Genomic DNA, 21,363 nt, shown 5'->3' on the forward strand with positions numbered 1-21,363 from the left:
CGTGCGCCCCGGGATACACAAGGGTGGCTGGCTGCACGCCGTCGCCAATCTAACAGGAAATGCACGCCCGACCTGGGGTGGGGTCTTTTGTGTGGTCCTGCGGGGCGTCCCGTGGGAGCCTCGGGGTGCAGGGGCCAATGCGGAGCAACCCTGCACGGGACGCCAGGCACGGTCCCTGTGCCCCCGAAGGCGGACACCCGGGCTCCGGGTTTGCACAAGCTCTGGGACCAGGACCTGATGTCCGTGAACCTGAGAATCCCGCGCCCAGAGCTTGAAGGCCCGCTGGCCTGGAATCATCTGGGGGCCCAGTTCTCCCCGACTCTGCCCTCTCTGCCCTCAGGTTTGCCTTTCCAAGTGGAGAGGGAATTAGCACTGAATGTGGGGTGGTGCAGATGGGAGTTCAGATCGAGCCCCAGATGTGGAGGCGACCAGAGAGAAGCCCTGAATGCGCTCTGTCCTTGGAGACTAGCAACTACCGGGCTGGCCCAGAAGGGGTGGGTTTCTAAAGTGTAAAGGTTCCTAGTGCTTACTCCAAAAGCAGCCCACTCCTGCAGAAATTTGTTACTGTAAAGCCAGGTTGAGATTAATTTTAAAAAGAAATAAATATCTACGGGCACTTACACCAGCTGCCCTTACTCTGATGGAGGAGGAACTCCCGACCCTGTAGCTATAGTGGTCAATGCTGTTGTAAGAATCAAGACCATAGCTCAACTCAAGCTGAGCAGAAAGACAGCCTAGCAGCCAGTGTACTCATCACCTAACTAGGGATGCCCAACATGACACTGAATATGCATACCTGTACCTGCTCAGATTCATCTGTAAAATGGGAAGGTTTGCCCAGCAGAGGATGGGTGACCTTCCTCCATAAAGAGATCAGAGGCTTTCCCCAGAAAGAGCCCCCATTCGCTGTGAAATCTGGTCGTCTCCTCTTCAATGTCATCCAACTGTTAATTCATGCTCAGGCCACTGGCTGAGAAATCCACTGTGAGAGCAGAAGGGACCCACAGGCAGGTCATGGCCTGGTCTTTCAAGGAAGGCAGAATGTGTGGCACAGAACTTGTAAATAAAACTCAGGAGGCTTCTAGCCGGGAGTTAGCAAGAGTGAACAGACAGGGATGTCTGTCTTACAGAGTGGATTTTAAAGTCTGTCTGAAATGTATGCACCCACTGACACTATGGGAAAAAATCCCAGCAGACTTGCTCTTTACTGAAACATGTCTGTTCTGAGTATCTTATAGTTTTCACAGTTGTTTCCTTTAGCTAACTGGTGCACGCAATTATCCAACATTTGTTTTGTATTAATTGTGGCCTGGACTGGAAATAAAATACATCACACCAGCCCTTGCCCAGTAAAACTGCCACCTTCAAATTCAGCATTTACTTCGTGCCTTAGGCTCATTTTCCCTCCCTCTGGATCCCATCTTTCTTCTTCTTTTTTTTTAATCCTCACCCGAGGACATGTTTTTTATTGACTTTTAGAGAGAGAGGGAGGGGGAGAGAAACATCAATGTGAGAAACATTCATCTGTTGCCTCCCATACACGCCCTGTCCGGGGATCAAACCCTCAACCTAGGTATGTGCCCTGACTGGGAATCGAACCGATGACCTTTCAGGGTATGGGACGATGCTCCAACCAACTGAGCCACCAGACCAGGGCTGAACCTCATCTTTCAGTGACCCTGAGAAGTGAACACTCTGCTGGCTCCACTTAGCCTAGGCTGACATTCTTAGAAAGCGCTCTCCAGAGCTGATGCCACCGGGCAGTTGGCGCTTGCCCGAGCCAGAGGACCCAGAACTTTCACCAAGTGGTGAGGAAATAAAAATAGACAGATGCCAAGTCCGCCTGGATCACAGTCCTCACCCGTGTCCCTGCTTCCTCTCTGAGTGTCATTTCATTTTCTGGTCGGCCTGTCGGATCATGAGACACCAGGAGTGCCCCCTATTGCTGAGAGATTTTGCCCAGACTTAGCCACCGAAGGGCACTGCAGGCTGACCCAGGGTGGGGACAGGCAGGGAGCTAAGGTAAAAGGTGGCAGAAATCCATCTCCCCATCCCCACTCCCTGGAACGGGGCAGGGAAAAGGGCACACTCGGCAAGTGCCCTCTGGACTCTGGGCTCCCCTAGGGCGAAGGTCTCTCCTGCATGTGGCCCCTTTCCTTGTGCCCATGCCACAAAGGGCGTCGCTACAGCGTGGGAACATCACTTTCTAGAGCAGTGGTTCTCAACCTTGGCCGCACATTAGAATCACCTGGGAATCCTTTTAAAATCCTGATTTCTGGGCCTCATCCTCCGGAAATTCTGTTTCTTGTTACTAATGTTGTGGCCCCACATTAGTAACAAGAAACAGAATTTCCGGAGGATGAGGCCCAGAAATCAGGATTTTAAAAAGATTCCCAGGTGATTCTAATGTGCAGCCAAGGTTGAGAACCACCGTCTTATAAGAACTCTTGTGATTATATTGGTCCCACCTGGATAATCTGGCCCTCCAACGGTCTGAGGGACAGTGAACTGGCCCCCTGTTTAAAAAGTTTGAGGACCCCTGTTCTAGAGGATCAGGGCAGGAAAAGAGAACTGGCTGGCACTCTCCTGAACCAGGGGACACCATGCGTCAACCTGCCCCTAAGGAGGGAACAGAAATGACAAAGCAGGCATGCAAGGGGTCGCCTCTTAATGCAAGTATTAATTTATGCTTAACAAGCAATAGAGAATGCATGCTTCAGTTATTTTCCTGTCATTCCACCACTTGTCTCTCTCTCTCTCTCTCTCTCTCTCTCTCTCTCTCTCTCTTCTTCAATAGGTCCCCCCACCCCCCGAACAGCAAAAGGAGGGCTTTTGAAGAGTTATTTTTCTAATAAAATGTAAACAGGAGGAATTTTTGCCTAGTGTCACATAGCAACTTAGGGCTGATTGCAGGGGTGCCTGGACAAAACTACGGTTCAAAGAATGCCTGAGTGACAAAAAGGCGGCAGTGATTTCTGTTCAGGAAATTACTGATGTTGTTTAGTTACTTTTTATCTCCCCATTCTCCCCCCTGGGGACAGTCATTCCACGAGCATTTACAAACTAAGTATATTTGTCATATAGGCCCTTTCAACAGACAGAACTTCCTGTGAAAAGGGGTTCCTCTCCCAATAACGTCTCCTTACACTACCCAAATCAATAAGTATTCACCGTCACTGGAAGATTTGTGACTGTGCATAGGATTTTTAAAAAATTAACTAGTTTAACAGGTAAATGGCATTGATCTGAGAAATGTTTTCCCACCACCCACCCATTTCCAATTCATTCGCTGACCTTAGTTATTCCCCTCCTCTATTTATTTCCCCACAAAAATCCAGGCTAAGGCTGAGTGCTCAGACAATTCAGATGAAACAAATGGATTCATTAGACAAACCACCCTCCCCACAAGCTCTGGAAAGTATAAGGAGCTAAAAATGCATGAAATGCGCTGGCCACTGTGGCTCAGTTGGTTGAGCATTGTCTCATGTAACCAAAGGTTGCCAGTTTGATTCCTGGTCAGGGTACATGCACAGGTTGTGGACTCGATCCTTGGCTTGGGTACATGCAGGAGGCAGCCGATTGATGTTTCTCTCTCATATCGATGTTTCTCTCCCCCGCTCTCTCCCTCTCCTTTCCTCTGTCTCTAAAAATCAATAAAAACATATAAAAATGCATAAAATGCCAGCATACTTTCAGTCTAAAACCAGGACTTTTGTCATTTAAAAATATTCTTCATAAAGAGGCCAAATCTAGCCCGCCCCCGCCCCCCCCCAACACACACCTTGGTTTCCTGGCATGAAACCAGTCATCACATTGTCTGTCCCGCCATCTGCCAAAGAAAGACCTTGGAGAAACAGGATATAAAGTTCTGTGTGTGGAACTTACACTCAAAAGAAAAGACCAAATCCAAAGATGATGCAAAATGGGATGATAAAACAGACAGGAAAGAGGTAAAAGTATGTTCACCACTGACAGCAGCTCTGTTCACAATGGCCAAAATGTGGAAACAACCCAAATTCCTTCCAGTGATGAATGAGCAAACAAAATTCCGCCTTCCCAACCAGTGGAATGTTACTCAACCACAAAGAGGGGTGAAGCACCGACACCTGCTACAATGTGGATAAACCTTGAAAACATGCCGCTAAGTGCAAGAAGCCACACACAAAAGGCCACATATTATATGATTCCATATATATGAAATGTCCAGAGTAGGTAAACCCATAGAGAGAGAAAATAGATTGGCGGCTGCCAGGGGCTGAGGGGTGTTTGCGGGGGAGTGGGGAGTGACGGATAATGGGTACATGGTTTCTTTTTGGAGTTGTGAAATTTCCTTGAAATTTAGACAGTGGTGGAGGTTGCACAACATTGTGGATGTACTAAATGTCACTGAATTGTTCACTTAAAAATGTTTTGTTTTTGCGGTGTGTGTTTTGCCCTGGCCAGTGTGGCTCAATTGGTTGGGTGTTGTACCATGCACAGAAGGGTTGCCAGTTCAACCTTTCAGGGCACATTTCCAGCTTGCGGGCTCAATCCCCCAGTGGGGGCCGTGCAGGAGGCAGCCAATTAATGATTCTCTCTCATCACTGATGTTTCTATCTCTCTCTCCCTCTCCCCCTCCCTTCCTCTCTGAAATCAATAAAAATATATATATTTTTAAAAATAATAAAAATCAATAAACTATTCTTTTTTCTTAAAGGTTATTTTTTATTGATTTTTAGAGAGAAGAAGGGAGAGAGGGAGGGAGGGAGAGAGGGAGGGAGAGAGAAAAATTGAGATGAGAGAGAAACATTAATCGGTTGCCTCCCGCACTTGCCCCAACGGGGATAGAACCTAAAATCTGGGTATATGCCTTAACCGGGAATCGAACTCACCACCTTTTGGTGCACAGGACAATGCTCCAACCAACTGTCACACCAACCAGGGCTAAATGATTATTGTTATGTTAGGTGAATTTTACCTAAATGAAAAAGTGTATGTAAGAGCCATCACTTAAGGGTGATCTTAATTCCTATCCCTAAAAGGTAACCTGGTTGGGAATGTTGGCCCTAAACCCTGGGGCAGGTTGAAGCTAATCAAACCAAGGAGAGAGGTGAATCCCATCTTCTATGAGCTGCTAACAGTCACTGATGGGCTCTGACTAAACTTTCATGCCTTTCCCTTAGGGATGCATGCCTGGCAAACGTGAATGCAAATGCTCGCTCTGGTGTGGCTGGGAGAGTGGATGGGGGAACACACACACACACACACACACACACACCTGGCAAATGCAAATGTCTAGTTTGGCTGGGGGGCGGGGGGAGGAGTGGGGGAAGACACACACACAGCTGCCATGAGCTTCTCTTCATGTACCATTCTTGCTTTTCTTCAAAAATGGCTTATCTCCAGCGGGCCAATTTGCCTTTGAAATCCTCCTGGGTCTATGAAAATCCGTGAGTTTATCATGACACTCAGAATAGAAAAGGCCTGACAAAACTCATCTGTCACCATGTGAAGCTGCCATTACACGGACTCCTTCCTTTGAAAATTAGTCTTTAAAGGGAAAGAAAAGGCATGAGTGCTGCCTTTTCGGGGGTTGTGGGGGCGGGGTGCCTCTAGATAAGGGCAACCCCGATGGATGAGGGAAAGCTTGGGAAAGGATGCCGGCAATTCACTCTGCATCTCCTGGTAAAGCGGATACAGGAAAGAATGGCCAACTGGTGTTGAAACCAGTGAATGGTGGAGGGAAGCAAGGGGCCAAGGCATCGCCTTCCAGATTATTCTACAGGAGAAAGATGGACGAACATAACTGAGTAATGGGGGGAAGGATCAGACCACCACCACCTTAGTCACTAACTATGATATTTAACCTTAATCTTACCAAGCCCTTAGATCTAATGCCTAATTTACAGAAATGACAAGAGAGAGGGAAGAAGCTAAATGACAGCACCAGGCAGCACCAGACACATGCATAAAACAAGATGCTCTGCATCACACATGGTTCCTTCCATCTTCTCACCAATTGCCATCCCAAGAAAGGTCTGGATGAAGAGAATTCAGAGCAGATTCAAAGTGTGGTCCTGGGTTGGATCCTGGTTTGGGTGGTGCAGCTTTTATACAGGATCATTTGGGAAATCTGAACATGACCAGGACGACCAGGCGTTAGGTGGCATTAAGGAGTTACCAATTTTGTTAGGGGTAATAACGTTATCTTGGCTATGTACTAGTAGAAATTTTTCTTCTTTTTCAGAGAGGTAAGTGTAAGCATTTAGAGGTAGAATTGTCACGAATGTCTGTAATTTTCTAAACAACGCTTCAGCATACAAAATAAAGCGAGTCAAAAAGAAATACCACCCATTAGGATGGCTATTTAAAAACAAACAAACAGAGAATAACAAGTGTTGGCAAGGATGCGGAGAAACTGGAATCCCTCTGTACTGTTAGCGGGAATAAAAAATGGTGCTGCTGCTGTGGAAAACGGTATGGCAGCTCCTCAAAAAAGTAAACATACAATTTCCATATGATCCAGCAATTCCATTTCCGGGTATATACCCAAAAGAATTACAAGTAAGGGCTCAAAAAGGTGTTTATACACTCGTGTTCATGGCAGCATTACTTACTACAAAGAGGGAAGCGACCCAAGGGTCCAAGTGAAATTATCTGAACTCCTGCAAAGTGTGTTGCTGGTTAGTCATTCACATTCACTGGTGAGAAGGTCAGAGGGTTAGAGCAGGTTTTACTATTACTTTCACTTCCCACTGCTTTTTTAAAAATTTTATTTTTCAATGACAGTTCACATTCAATATTATTTTGTATTAGTTTCGGGGGCACCCACCTACTTTCTTTGAATCCCAACAGATATACTTGCCCTTCCCACCTTTGTAACACGAAAGCAAAATTAAGCAATGTGAACATTTCACCTGTATTCACCTAATCATGCCTTTTTCTCTAGATCAGCTGACTTTGGAGAAAGATTATCTGACACCATTTGGTAGCACATCCATCCATCTTTCTAACAAAGCCAAATTATAGAGAAGGGGGAAAAAAAGAACAGGACAACTTACTCCCAGTGTCAGTGATCAAGTGTCCTCCTTTCAAAGGGGAAAATATACGATGACATTTGGCAAAAAGAAAAGACTGAAGGGTAGGCCATTATTCCAGAAATATAACCATGATCATGGCCCTCAATCACTTCCGGCGCCGGCCTGGCTTTCTAATGACTCCACGAGGGCAGGAGCCCTCAACACTGCAATTGCTTTCCAAGAACTGTCGTTGGCATTATTAACACAGACAGCTAAGCAGGTTATCAGGCGAAGAAAGAAATCCTGGGCTGCAGACTTTAATTACAGGTTATTTCGGCTGAACGCTGTCTTAAAGTTCCAATATAGCGGTTGTGCAACGACACAGGTGATGGCTGCAAAATTCCAGGTGAGACAGGATCTTTCTAAGTCGGTGGGATAAAGGCCTACATTTCAGGGAGAAAAGGGTCTCGGGGGTGCCAAGGAGCCCTTCTTAGTGGGACTGGGAAACAAAAGTTAAAGTAAGGAGAGACACTTCCTCTCACCAAAAAAAAAAGGAGGCAACTTGGAGATCAAAGTGACTGAAAAGGATTGAACACAACGTTATCTTTTAGAAGCGCTAGGAAGACCTTGCTATCAAGCTCATTCACTCAACAAACATTTCCCGGGCCCTTGCTATCTGGGATCAATCATGCAAGACAGGATACAAAAATACATAAAGAATTAACAGCCCTAGCCCTAGCTGGTTTGGCTCAGTGGATAGAGCATCGGCCTGCAGACTGAAGGGTCCCAGGTTCAATTCCGGTCAAGGGCACATGCCCGAGTTGCAGGGGGGCGTGCAGGAGGCAGCCAATTGATGACTCCCTCTCATCATTGATGTTTCTCTCTCTCCCTTCCTCTCTGAAATCAATAATATAATTTTTTAAAAAGAAAAAATTAACAGGTGAGCTTCAGTCTCAAGAAGCTAGTGGAGGCTTAGGACAGACATGTGACAAAACTCAGAGCAGAATGTGGACATCCAGTGGAGAGAGAAACCGGGGAGTAGATCAGCCAAGGTCTTGGCAGGAAATGGATGGCACCCCAGCTCCCTCCCACCAGGTTCACGGAGAAAAGTTGAACAGGAGCTCAATTTACAGAGCAGAGTTCAGTCGGGTCAGAGACACCAACAAGGCATGGAGATGCACCCTGAGCCTGGAGACAGTGATAAGCTGCTACCTCCCTTTGGCCAATGGGCTAGGGGTGGGGATGGTAACTAGAAACAAAGAGAGAAGCTGGAGAAGGTCAAGGAGGAGGAGCGGTGGTCTCCATGGGAGGAAACCGCCAACCTGCAAGGATCCCGTGGGGAGGAAGCTGGGAGAACGAATCCCCCAGCCTCTCTCTGCTCCCAGGTTCCATTCTCCTACAGGTCCCTCCCAATGGCTGAACCCCACCCGGAGCCAGAGAGGCCAGGGTGCCCTTTGATTTCTGACGCAGCCCGCGGAGCAGGCCGGACAAGGCTGGCCAGGGAGGCTGGGGGTACAACTAGAAAACACCCAGTCAGGAGCCTCCCGGTGAGGAAGGCATCGGTTGGGCCCAGAGGTGGAGAATTTGTACGTGGGGAAATAGGACCATTCCCAACAAGCGGGGGGAAAGACCCAGGTTGGCAAGTAAACGGAAACGAGGGAGTAGCTCAGTTCCCCTGCAAGGAAGAGAGACAGACATCAGCAGATCCTAAGACGGACTATGGTTGAAGACTCGAGAGGCCAGGATAGGGACTTGGGAGATAATTTGAAAGACAGAGGGTCACGGAAGGTGTGATCACAGGGTTCTAGGCTGAACTGTATTTCCCCCCAAATTCCTTTGATGAAGTCCTACCCCCCGGAATGTGACCGAATTAAGAGACAGCGTCTTCACAGAGGTGATTCAGTTAAAATGGGGTCATTAGAGTGTCCTCAGAAAAAGAGGGAATTTGGAAACAGACGCATACAGAAGGAGGACGGTGTGAAGCCAGCGGGAGAGGGCGACTCCAACTCTCACAAAAGCCAGCAGGGAAAGCTGCTACTGCTCTATCCTGCCTGGATCCCGCAGGTGCTGTGGCTAGAAACGTCCACTTCCTGGCTTCCGTCCACTCCACTAAAGGGGCTGTGGGGGGCTCTAATGGGACCCTTGTCCTATGGTTGAGCCACTAACAAATTTTGGGATCGGAGCTCACGTATACCGGCCAGAGACTTGGTCCCAGCTTGTAAGAAACTGGCATCCCCGAACCACCAATAGTTTTTGGTCAAAGGGGCTCTTCTGTCGCTGATTCTGTGAACTACTGTTCAGAACGCACAGACCATCTTTTGTGGTATCCTCTTATCAAAGGTATCTGCTCCACTCAAGGGATCCTGCTGAACTCTGAGCTCTACAAAAGACTTAGCTGTCCTTCAGGAAAACCCTGGGGACCCCAGACAAGGTGATGTTTTACTTGGTTCCCCTCACTGCACCCTCCTCCCTGTTGTTGAGCGTCACCTGTGCCCACCCTCAGGGGCTGCTCTTTCCTGCTCCCAGGAGAGTGGAATCGACACCCTCTCCTGCCACCCTGGCCCATCAAGGGAGCTGCCTAACCTCCTGCCCACCCTCCTTCCCCCACCCCCAGTGGCACAATCTAAGGCAACAGTCACCCTCCCCAGCTCACAGGGCCTAGGGCTCCCCGCTTCAGGGAAGTGAGGAAGGGGTCCAGAAGCATGTTCCTAAACCAGCCATTTCGGCAGAGCCCGTGACCACTCCAGGGAAATTCAGCCATTCGGACCCTTGCTGGAAATTAAGTTTTAGCACCAGCCAATAGTAACTTAGGGATGGAAATGTATCCTCTATTTCGACTGAGAAAGCCACCAGCCTTCTGGGAGGACAGATTCAGGGTTATAGCGTTTACTTAGAAACCGTCATTACAAAAACCTATTTAATTGCTATCAGTGACTGATGGCCTGCTGTTGAGGTATCTCACAGACAGCATCTTGCAGGAAAGCATTATTAGCCCCTTTTTCATGTGAGTTACGTGGCAGAGCTGGGATTCGATGCCCAGATGCGTCTGACTCCAGAGCTTATCCTAGTCGTGCATGAGCATTACCTGCAAAGCACTTAGAAAGTGCAGATTCCCGGGCCCCGCCCAACCCTACGCATCACAGTGTCCGGGGTGGGGCCCAGGAAGCTGTATTTCCTTCACTTGTTCCCCAGATAGAGCAGATGCCTGAGGGCTGGTCCTTGCTGGACCGCACTGCCCGTCTAGGAAACCACCTGGCCCCGCACAGATGACGTGTGGCAGTCATTCTCCTTGCCAACTGTGCACCAACTTCATGGCTCCGGTGGTGACAGGAATCGGGAGCCGAGTAGGAACAGGAAGTGCACAGAACGAATTTTGTGCCTCTCCTTCCGGGAAAGGCTTTGTCACTCCCCAGGCCCCCTAGACGTATCGCCTCCCAGATCTAAATGACCAACTGCGGAGGAAGGGGACGAGCCAGCAGAGCAGAGCCAAGGTGACACACGCATCAGGGGTGTGTGTGTGTGTGTGTGTGTGTGTGTGTGTGTGTGTGTTGCTTCCTCCCGCGGTCCCTGTGCAGCCCCTAACATGCTCGTGAGGAAGCTGATCCTGTACCCGCTGAAGACGACTGTCCCCGTGTCCCCTGCCCCGGTACTTGCTCATCCACAGGCCAGCCTCTCTGCTCCTGCACTCCAAAGAAATTGCCAATAATTGAAATTCAAGTGGCAGCCTGCTTTGGCCACTAGAGATAATGGATTAAGAAGCAGGACGCTTCAACAGGCTCGCTTTCCACAGGCAGCCGAAGCTCGGCCTCCCCCTTCCTCAGTTTCCTTCCCGGCAATGAGCCGGCAAGCTGGCCAGGTCACAGTGTCTGGCTGTTGAGCACAAGGTCAACTGGCTCCTGAGTTCAAAGGTCAGGCTTCAAATAAGCTCAATTCTCTGGGCTTGGTGCTAAGGTCACAGACAGGGCCCCCCAAATCCCGCCACCTGGTCATAAAAGGAAGCGGCCAGAGTGCAGACGGATCAAACAAATCCATCACCACCGGAGGAAACAGCCCATCAAGCGCATGGAGACGGATGGTGATTCAGTAGCATCTTTGATTTGAAAGACGCCACATCAGAAATGACCTCACAGCGCCTAATCACTTCCAGAAAAGGACCCCGTTCTGCGGGAGCCAAGGTGGGAGATCAAAGCATTTCCAGCTAATCATCATTTCTCATTAATTACTTGTTAAGTAACCCGACCCAGACCCTGTGCTGCTCCCTACCTCGCATCCTGACAGCCTCGGTGAGCACCCTTGATCTTTCAACCCAACCTGCATGAAATTGAGAAGAAGCTGACTGCAAACCTGGGAATCAGGAGACCCCGGGCGGCCCAGGCAGTCAGTCGTTCACTTACTTCTTCCGTTCCCGTTAACTTTTTAACCTCACGGGCCAGGAAATGCATAAATATAGCACCGGGCCCCCTCTCCCCCTTCCCTCTGCCACATTTCATTGAGTTCCTCCGAGCAGAGAAACACGTCTGGGGACAGAAACGCCTTACTATTCATAAGCTGCGTGGCCCCGAGTGTGCCAGGGCACCTCTCCGAGTCCCCAGCTTCCACGGCACCATGGGGATAAGACTACCCTCCTCCTAACCTCCTTGTAAGGGTTAAATAAGATCTAAACGCTGGTACATACACTGAGGAGGAACATCCAGGGGATGTGGGCTGTACTGGCAATCATTTATTTCTAGAACTGGGGGCCGGGGGGAGGACATGGCATTCATTAGTCTATTATTTATACCTTTTTGGACTCTGAAATCATTTACAATAAATGCTGTGGGCTGAATTGTGCCCAACCCCCAAATTCCTATGTTGAACCTCCAGCACCTCCAAATGGAGCTATGTCTTTAAGAAGGTAACTAAGTTAAAACCCGTCGTTATGGTGGGGCCGGAATTCAGTACGGCTGTGTCGTTATCAATAGAGGAGATTAGGGCACAGATACACAGAAAGGGAAGACCATGTGAAGACATAGAGACAGCAGCCACCTACACGCCAAAGACAGTCCTCGGAAGAAATACACAGATCCTGCCAACTGACACCCTGATCTCAGACGTCTGGCCTCCAGCGCGGTGAGGAAATGAACTCCTGTCGTTTAAGCCACATGATCTGTGGTACGTTGTTAGGGTGGCCCTGCCAGACTCATACAATAAACTTCGAAGAAATGATAGAAAACATAAACTAAATTAAAAAGAAAAAGACTGAGCTGGCTTGGCTCTAATCGAAAAGACAGACAATAAGTGTTGGTGAGGATGTGGAGAAATCGGAGCCCTCGTACACAGCTGGTGGGGAGGGAGAAAGGGGCAGCCACTGTGGACAACTGCAAGCCAGTTCCTCAAAGTTCAACATAGAGGTACCATCTGCCCAGCTAGTTCTACTCCTAGGTTTCTACCCAAGAAAAATGAAGACACGGGCTCACATAAAAACTTGTTCACAAACGTTCAGAGCAGCACTATTCACAATTGCCATAAAGTAGAAATAGCTCAAGAGCCCATCAACAGATGAATGGACACACAGAATATGATATGTGGCCATACAATAGAATATTACTCGGCCATATAAAGGAATAAAGTACTGATACATGCTAAACTTGGATGAAGCTCAAAAATGTTGCGCTAAGTGAAAGAAGCCAATCACACAATCACACAAGGCCATATACTGTATGATTCCATTTCTATGAAATGCCCAGAATAGGCAAATCCATAGAGAAGGAAAGTAGATTAGCGATGGCTGGGAAAAGAAAGCTTAGGGGGCACCAGCTCAGGAGATAGAGCGTCAGCCTGCAGACCAAAGGATCCCGGGTTTGACTCCAGTCAAGGGCACGTACCTCGGTTGCAGGCTCCTCCCCAGCCTGGGCCCTGGTCTGGGAGCATACAGGAGGCAACCAATCGATGTGTTTCTCTCACATCGATGTTTCCCTCTATCTTTCCCTCTCTCCCTAAAAATCAATGGAAAAATATCCTCCTGTGAGGATTAACAAACAAACAAACAAACAAAAAAGGAAGCTTAGGGGAAGGGGGTACAAAAATGTTCTAAAATTAGATCGTAGTGATGGTTTGTACAACCCTTTCAACATTTTCAATATACTAAAAACATCTCATTGTGTACTTTCAGTGGGAAAACTGTATGGTATGTGAATGACATTTGTTTTATTAAAAAATGACTGGTACCCCATAAGTGGTGCTGAATGTCAAAGGTTATTCCTTCTCCCTCCTACTCACTCTTTCCCAGATGCCTAAGGGCTCCAACTTTTCCTATCCAGGCCCAACTTGGGTATAGACCAGTGCTTATAACCGATCCTCCTTGGGGTCAGGGCCCTCCTGGAGTTAGGGCTACTCCCCCAGAATCAGCTTGCCATTTCCAGGCCTTTGGAGGAAAGGGGGGCAGATGTTCGAGTGTGGGTTGTTTTTTTTTAATGTCTATATGCCCCTGAGGAGCGGGCAGAGGGTCTCAGGCAGAGACGACAGGGACATCTGTAGTCCTGAAGTGACTTCCCCCTTTGGACCTCTCCATGGATTCTGAGATGGCAGTGGGTAGCGGTAAGTTTGTTTCTTTAACAGCCCACATTCTGCAAACCCTACTCCTTCCCCTGGAGGCAGTGAGGCAAAGCCACGGTTTCCTCTTCAGATTCAGCACAGCTGTGGGGCCTAGTTGGGCTGTTTCAAGGTGCTAGGTCTGCAAGAACAGTTTGTGGTCTGCTAAATGGCATTTATATTTATTGCCCATGTCGGGGAAAACCAATTTTAAAATGCTTCCATGGACGGGAGACCTAAAGGCAGAAGTCAGGGAGGCGAATCCTTTTCCATTCCCATTGCCTCCTAAATTCCCACTAAGCTTCAGAGTATTAGAATCCAATACCCACAAGGAATGAGTGCCCCTCTCCCCAGTGGATCCACATTTAGGAATGAATACACCCTAAGGAGATAAACGAAAGTAAAAAGAATAACCCAGAGCAGCACTGTCCAATAGAAACAGAATGTGAGCCACATACGGATTTTAAACTTTACTGTAGCCACATTTAAACAGGTAGAAAGAGCCCTGGCTGGTGTGGTTCGATTGGTTTGGTGGCATCCTGGGCACCGAAGGTTGACGTTTCAATTCCCAGTCAGGTTGTGGGCTCGATCCCCAGTATTTACACTTACAGCACTGCTCGCCATATTTCGAGTGCTCAACAGTCACATACAGCTTAGTAGCTACCATTTTGGAAAGTGCAGATCTAGAATGTTACTCTCAGTAATTTACAGAATGGCAAAAAAATAAAATTAAAATAAATCAGAAATTAGCATCAAGAAGGAAGGTTGCTGAAGTTACAACTCACATTTGGAGAGCCCTAACCATCGGTCGGTCCTTGTCCTAAGGACTTTGTGTGCATTATCTCATTTAGTCCTCACCATAACCATTCAAAGAATATATGGTGTAACCCCTGTTTACAAATGAGGAAGGTAAGGATCTGGGAGCATATACAACTTGCTTAAGAAAGTAGCGGAGCTGAGTGCAGACAGACTGATGGTAGATGGATGGGTTGACACACACGAATCGCAGCCTAACACAGCCATCAGGAGACACACCCAAACCTGACTGGTTTTCTCTGGATGGTGGACTTTGAGGTGGGGTCTAAATAAGAAAAGGGAGAAAATAAAAATAAAAGAAAAAAATAAAAGAAAAAAGAAAAAAATCGAAGAGAAAAAAAAGAAAAAATACAATTAAAAAAAAAGAAGATAAGGGAGGTAGAGGACTAGGCAGAGCAACCTGCTCCCCATAAGTTCTAGAGATGTCTCTAGTATTCTTCCCAGTGTCTTTTTTTCTATTTTTGTTAATTCTCACCCAAGGATATTTTTCTATTGATCTTTCAGAGAGAGTGGGAGAGAGAGGGAAAGACAGAGAGAAACATCGATATACCAGGGCTGGCCAAGGATCAAGTCTGCAAACGAAGTACATGCCTTTGACCGGAATCAAACCCATGACTCTTTAGTCCATGGACGGATTACCAGGGCTGGCCAAGGATCAAGCCTGCAAACGGAATCAAACCCATGACTCTTTAGTCCATGGACGGATGCTCAATCCACTGAGCCAAACCAGCTAGAGCTCTTCCCAGTGTCTTTATCCTTTCCTGTTTGATTAGACTTTTTTTACGGTAAGCATCCACCAATTTCATAAAGAGAAAAAATTCACGTTCAAAAGAAAAGAAAACAGTGCCAAGCATGTCCTTTGGTGAGGATTTTAAAAAACTACAGTACCCCCAAGTACATTTGAGATGAATAATGAATAATCTTTTTTTAGCGTAAGTATATCCCATGTAATATGTAGGATATACTTATATTAGAAATTTTATTTGTTGTTTATCTGAAAACCAAATTTAAATGGGCATCTTTTTAAAAAAATCTGGCAACCCTAATTTCAATAAGCAATCAATAAAAAATAATGAGATATTTTGCACTGTTCTTTTTTGGGATAAATCTTTGAAATCTGCTGTGTATTTACACTTACAGCACTGCTCGCCATATTTCGAGTGCTCAACAGTCACATACAGCTTAGTAGCTACCATTTTGGAAAGTGCAGATCTAGAATGTTACTCTCAGTAATTTACAGAATGGCAAAAAAATAAAATTAAAATAAATCAGAAATTAGCAAAATGCCCATCAAGGAGGAAGGTTGCTGAAGTTACAACTCACATTTGGAGAGCCTTAACCATCGGTCGGTCCTTGTCCTAAAGACTTTGTGTGCATTATCTCATTTAGTCCTCACCACAACCATTCAAAGAATATATGGTGTAACCCCTGTTTACAAATGAGGAAGGTAAGGATCTGGGAGCATATACAACTTGCTTAAGAAAGTAGCGGAGCTGAGTGCAGACAGACTGATGGTAGATGGATGGGTTGACACACACGAATCGCAGCCTAACACAGCCATCAGGAGACACACCCAAACCTGACTGGTGGTTTTCTCATGGTGGACTTTGAGGTGGGGTCTAAATAAGAAAAGGGAGAAAATAAAAATAAAAGAAAAAAATAAAAGAAAAAAGAAAAAAATCGAAAAGAAAAAATACAATTAAAAAAAAAGAAGATAAGGGAGGTAGAGGACTAGGCAGAGCAACCTGCTCCCCATAAGTTCTAGAGATGTCTCTAGTATTCTTCCCAGTGTCTTTTTTTCTATTTTTGTTAATTCTCACCCAAGGATATTTTTCTATTGATCTTTCAGAGAGAGTGGGAGAGAGAGGGAAAGACAGAGAGAAACATCGATATGAGAGAAAGACACATCGATTGGTTGCCTCCTGCACTCGCCCCTACCAGGGCTGGCCAAGGATCAAGCCTGCAAACGGAATCAAACCCATGACTCTTTAGTCCATGGACGGATGCTCAATCCACTGAGCCAAACCAGCTAGAGCTCTTCCCAGTGTCTTTATCCTTTCCTGTTTGATTAGACTTTTTTTACGGTAAGCATCCACCAATTTCATAAAGAGAAAAAATTCACGTTCAAAAGAAAAGAAAACAGTGCACGAAGCCGCTGGAAGGAAAAAAGCAGAGGTCGGGAGAGAAAGGAAAAAGGGAAGGAGAAGAAAATTCACCGCAGGGAAAGGTGAGACATCACTTCCCCCCAGTTTCCTGAGTGACCACCAGGAGGCACTGCCTGCAATTCCCACGCTAGGGAAAACGATCCCTTTCGAAAACCAAACACTTGCAATGAACAAACCACTAAAACCATCTTAACTGGAGTGCCCTCTCCCAGGAATCCCTCCTGAAAATGTCAACATTCACCATACAGATGTGAAAGGCCGTGGAAACGGTCCCCCAGCGTCGGGCAACCTGCGTCTTACCTTTGGAGTCTTCTTTGGCCAGGTGACTACGGGGACCCCAGTGATGGCCAGACTGGGGTCATCGTCAGCGTGCTCCTTCAGGACATTCTGTGGCCAAACAAAGGAGCCATATTAGCCCAGGGTAGCGGGGAGGACCTCTGAAGAGGGCTGGAGGCCACAGCTAAGCCAGTTAGAAACACCCGGAGAGCTCTCCACAAAGTCCACCACCCACCCGCCACCCACACACTCAGAAGAAACTGAGTCCATGTCACTAACGTGTAAATGTTGCTTGTAAATGTCTTGGCTCACTGTTATCTCCCCAAAACCACACACAATGACTAACCTATAGTAAGCTTCCAGTAAATAACTGAAAAGAAATAAACAAAGCCACAAATTCCCAAAGAGGGACATTCTACGAAATGCCTGACCAGTACGCCTCAAATCTGTCGCAGCCTATAAAAACAGGGGAAATCTGAGAACTGTCACAGCCAAGAGGAAACGTAATATGGGTGGGATCCCGGAACCGGTAAAGGCCAGAGGTAAAAACTGAGGCGATGTGAACAAATTACAGACTTCAGTTATAACCATGTGTCAACACTGGCTCATTAGCTGTAACAAATGTACTGTAAGATGTTAACAATAGTAGAAACTGGGTCTGTGCAGAGTATATGGAAACTGTACTACCTGCTGAATGTTTCTGTAAGTCTAAAACAAAGTCTATTGATAGGAAATAATTTTTAAAATGCCAAGTAGACAGTAACAGTTACAATAAGGTAAAATAGAATGTGTAGGATCCCCAAGTTTTCTACCATGTACGTATTTAAAAAGAAATACAGCCTGACTGTGTTGCTCAGTGGTTGAGCATCAACCTATGAATCAGGAGGTTCGATTCACAGTCAGAGTACATTGCCCGGGTTGTGGGCTCGATCCCCAGTATGGGGTGTGCAGGAGGCAGCCTATTAGTGATTCTCTCTCAGCATGGATATTTGTACCTCTCTCTCCCTTCTTCCTTCCTCTCTGAAATCAATAACATATTTTTTAAAAAACGAAATACAACAGAAAGAACCAAGAATATGGACATGATTCAACTCTGGTGGGTACTTCACATGGGGCACCGAGAAAGGCTACCAATGGTTGGGAGGACAGTGGGAACTATGTGTACCGAGGGGAGGACATTGTTTAGAATTGCCAACGTCCTCATGATAATATTAAGCCAACCAACTTTTCATCTGTTTCCATTTTTAATTATTGTTTTCAAATGCACCGAAGACGTCCTATCCTTTAGTACTTACAACACCTGTCCCCTCCTCATCTCTGTCCATCACTCGGGACAGGTGGGACTAGCTGGGTGAGGGGTGCCCATGTAAACAGCAGGAGGGCAGGCACCGCACGAATGCATGAGAGTAAGATGTACTGAGTACTTTCTCTATGCCGGGCACCGTAACAACTACTTCAGATCCACTCTCTCATCCGATCTTCTTGGCCACCCTGTGAGATGGATTTATCACCACCTCCACAGTGTGGATGAGGAACTGTGCCTCTCAAGAGCCTGTCTCCTTTAGTTCCATTCTGGAAGGATCACGGTACTGAGCCAGGTGGTTTTCTTGATTCTGTCATAGACGGCACATCATCAGGGAGCCCCATCTGACCCCCAGCCAAACAAAATCAACTAATGTGCATACGTTAGCACCAAATGTCTACTCCACAAAAATGCGCAAACCATTCTTTCCTATAACAGGTCACTGGTCATTCCCCAGTTCCCATCAGCCTCTTTGTTCAACACAGACCTACATTTTACCTTGTTTAGTTTTATAGTTTATCCAATGATTTCAAATGCCTGTCCTCATTTGGCCTTTTGGGCATTTGGACAGCAGACAATGTAAGAGGTTTAGTTCCATTATATAAATGAGAAAAATCAAGCTCAGAGGAGTTCAAAGGGAAGCCCAAATCACACAGGTAAAACCTGACTCTCAATTCAGTGTTCCCTCCACAACACCCTTCATCACCAGCCAGAGAAAACGAACGTTGAAGGAGCCACCATGTCCCTTCCTTGTTCTCTCAACCTCCAACCCACAATTCACCAGAAGTCTCTGATCAAGTTCCTTAAATGTCTAAATAAAAAAAACAAAAAAAAAACAGGTGGGATGAGATTAACCAAAAAAAACCCTATATGCATATATGCATAGCCCATGGACACAGACAATAATGTGGTGAAGGCCTGGGGTGGGGGGAGTGTGGGCTAGAAGGGGTCAATCTGGGGAGGAAAGGGGACATCTGTAATACTTTCAACAATGAAGATAAATTTTTAAAAAAATGAAAGGGAAAAATGGGTGGTTGATAAGAGTCAAAACCTAGCCATCTGGAGACTGACTTATTTCGGGGACTGTGTCCAATCCCAGGGGCTCTGGTTACTGTGAGCCTTGGTGAGCAGCAGTCGGAGGTCCTGGGGAAACGGAGAGAAGGAGAGAAGACCTGGCCTTTTTGTAACACAAGCCAAAGGTCACACCTGGGCAAGCACCAAGGACGAACACCAGGGGTCAGAAACAGGACTCACTCACTGGTAGTGGCAGCAGGGGCATGAGCTAAGGATTCTGCCTTGGACCCACATTCCTGAGCTGTGTTTTATTTCTTAGTGCAAAAGAGCCCCCAACATCTGGGAAGAGAGGACTGGGGGAGCCCTGAGTGTGCAGCCAGGAAGAAGTTGCTCACCCACTGTGACAACACTCTAACTTGGAAGGTTAGTTTTGGCTTCAAAAATCTTTCCTGGGTCGCCAGAGACCGTGAGGGACTGGTGGCCTGGCCAGACAGACAGGAAGTCCCCAATTCCGGAGGACAGCACGGGTCCACTTCACCCATTCAGGCTCCTGGCCACACAGCATTGAGAGATGCTCGCAGAAGCTTCAATGCTCCTGGGGCTCTAGGAGGCCTGTCCACCCAGTTTACAAACTCCTTAGCCTAACAAGGGCCTCCTCAGACGAGGCTCAGGACGAGAAGACCTGGCCTTTTTGTAACACAAGCCAAAGGTCACACCTGGGCAAGCACCAAGGACGAACACCAGGGGTCAGAAACAGGACTCACTCACTGGTAGTGGCAGCAGGGGCATGAGCTAAGGATTCTGCCTTGGACCCACATTCCTGAGCTGTGTTTTATTTCTTAGTGCAAAAGAGCCCCCAACATCTGGGAAGAGAGGACTGGGGGAGCCCTGAGTGTGCAGCCAGGAAGAAGTTGCTCACCCACTGTGACAACACTCTAACTTGGAAGGTTAGTTTTGGCTTCAAAAATCTTTCCTGGGTCGCCAGAGAAAAACCAAGATGAAGAGGCGAGCCGTGGGGATCTGGCACTGTGGTTCCTGCATGAAAACCGTCGCTGGTGGTGCCTGGACCTACAACACCACTTCTGCCGTCACAGTAAAGTCAGCCATCAGAAGACTGAAGGAATTGAAAGACCAGTAGAAGCTCCACAGTTTGAAACATTGCGAGCCTATAATAAATGGGTTCTTGGAAGGTGTTTTGGCTTCAAAAATCTTTCCTGGGTCGCCAGAGACCGTGAGGGACTGGTGGCCTGGCCAGACAGACAGGAAGTCCCCAATTCCGGAGGACAGCACGGGTCCACTTCACCCATTCAGGCTCCTGGCCACACAGCATTGAGAGATGCTCGCAGAAGCTTCAATGCTCCTGGGGCTCTAGGAGGCCTGTCCACCCAGTTTACAAACTCCTTAGCCTAACAAGGGCCTCCTCAGACGAGGCTCAGGACCATAAATATCTCTAAAGACTGTCCAGTTCAACAAATGAGCTAAGTGGGTAGATTATATGAAAAAGAGATATGCCGGCCTAGTGGAAAATACACACTCGGGGAGGCGGTAGGGAGTGGTGGGGACTGCGGTGTGTGAAGTCAGCTGCCACTCACTCCCCTCTGCTTGCCGCCAGGGTAGCCAGGACATTGTATGTGAAATGTTGGCAACTAATTATAAAAAAAATGTTTACTACCATGCAGGCCAAACACCACTGAGGCTGAATCCAGGCCTTCCGAGGTCTATCAGGTGGATGTAGGTGAGAGAGAGGAGGGGCCGAGTCCCACTCCCAGAAAGAAATCTAATCAACCAGGAATCAGGAACCCTGCACATAAACAGGTCAGACACACAAGATACTTTTAAAGGAAAAAGGCTCTCCACAGCACTTCCTCTTGAAATGAATGTGTTTTTAACAATTACAATGTTTTCGGAGCCTAATACTATTAATGATTGAATTACTGATGAAAATACCTTATTCTCACTTTACAGGACCTCAGAAGAATAACGTAGCCACAAGACAGAATTCTCAGGCTTCCTCTGGGGAACCCAATATACAAAACTCCTGCCACAAGGTGAGGGATTCTTAACCTGGGGTCCGGGAACAGGCTCAGGTGTCCACGACTCCCTGACATTGCATGCACAATTTTGTGTGTATAAGTAGATTTTCCTAAAAATCTCAAGAGAGGCCAGCAACCTCTAAAAAAGTCAAGAGTCAATGAAAAAAACCATTAGCGAGTAAAGATTT

The 21,363-nt window shown here is 47.0% G+C and overlaps 1 protein-coding gene across 11 annotated transcripts in view; it reads right to left on the reverse strand.

The window, feature by feature from the left end:
• KDM2B (lysine (K)-specific demethylase 2B) overlaps positions 1–21,363 on the reverse strand; it is a 95,049-nt gene that overhangs the window by 26,423 nt on the left and 47,263 nt on the right. For all 11 annotated transcript variants that reach the window (XM_014547050.1, XM_014547042.1, XM_014547041.1 and 8 more), the window contains one exon: positions 16,850–16,936. In XM_014547050.1, the coding sequence (XP_014402536.1) occupies positions 16,850–16,936 (87 nt within the window). The remainder of the gene's footprint in view (positions 1–16,849; positions 16,937–21,363) is intronic.

The sequence above is a fragment of the Myotis brandtii genome, unplaced genomic scaffold, assembly GCF_000412655.1.
Source record: "Myotis brandtii unplaced genomic scaffold, ASM41265v1 scaffold463, whole genome shotgun sequence".
NCBI classification, from domain to species: domain Eukaryota; kingdom Metazoa; phylum Chordata; class Mammalia; order Chiroptera; family Vespertilionidae; genus Myotis; species Myotis brandtii.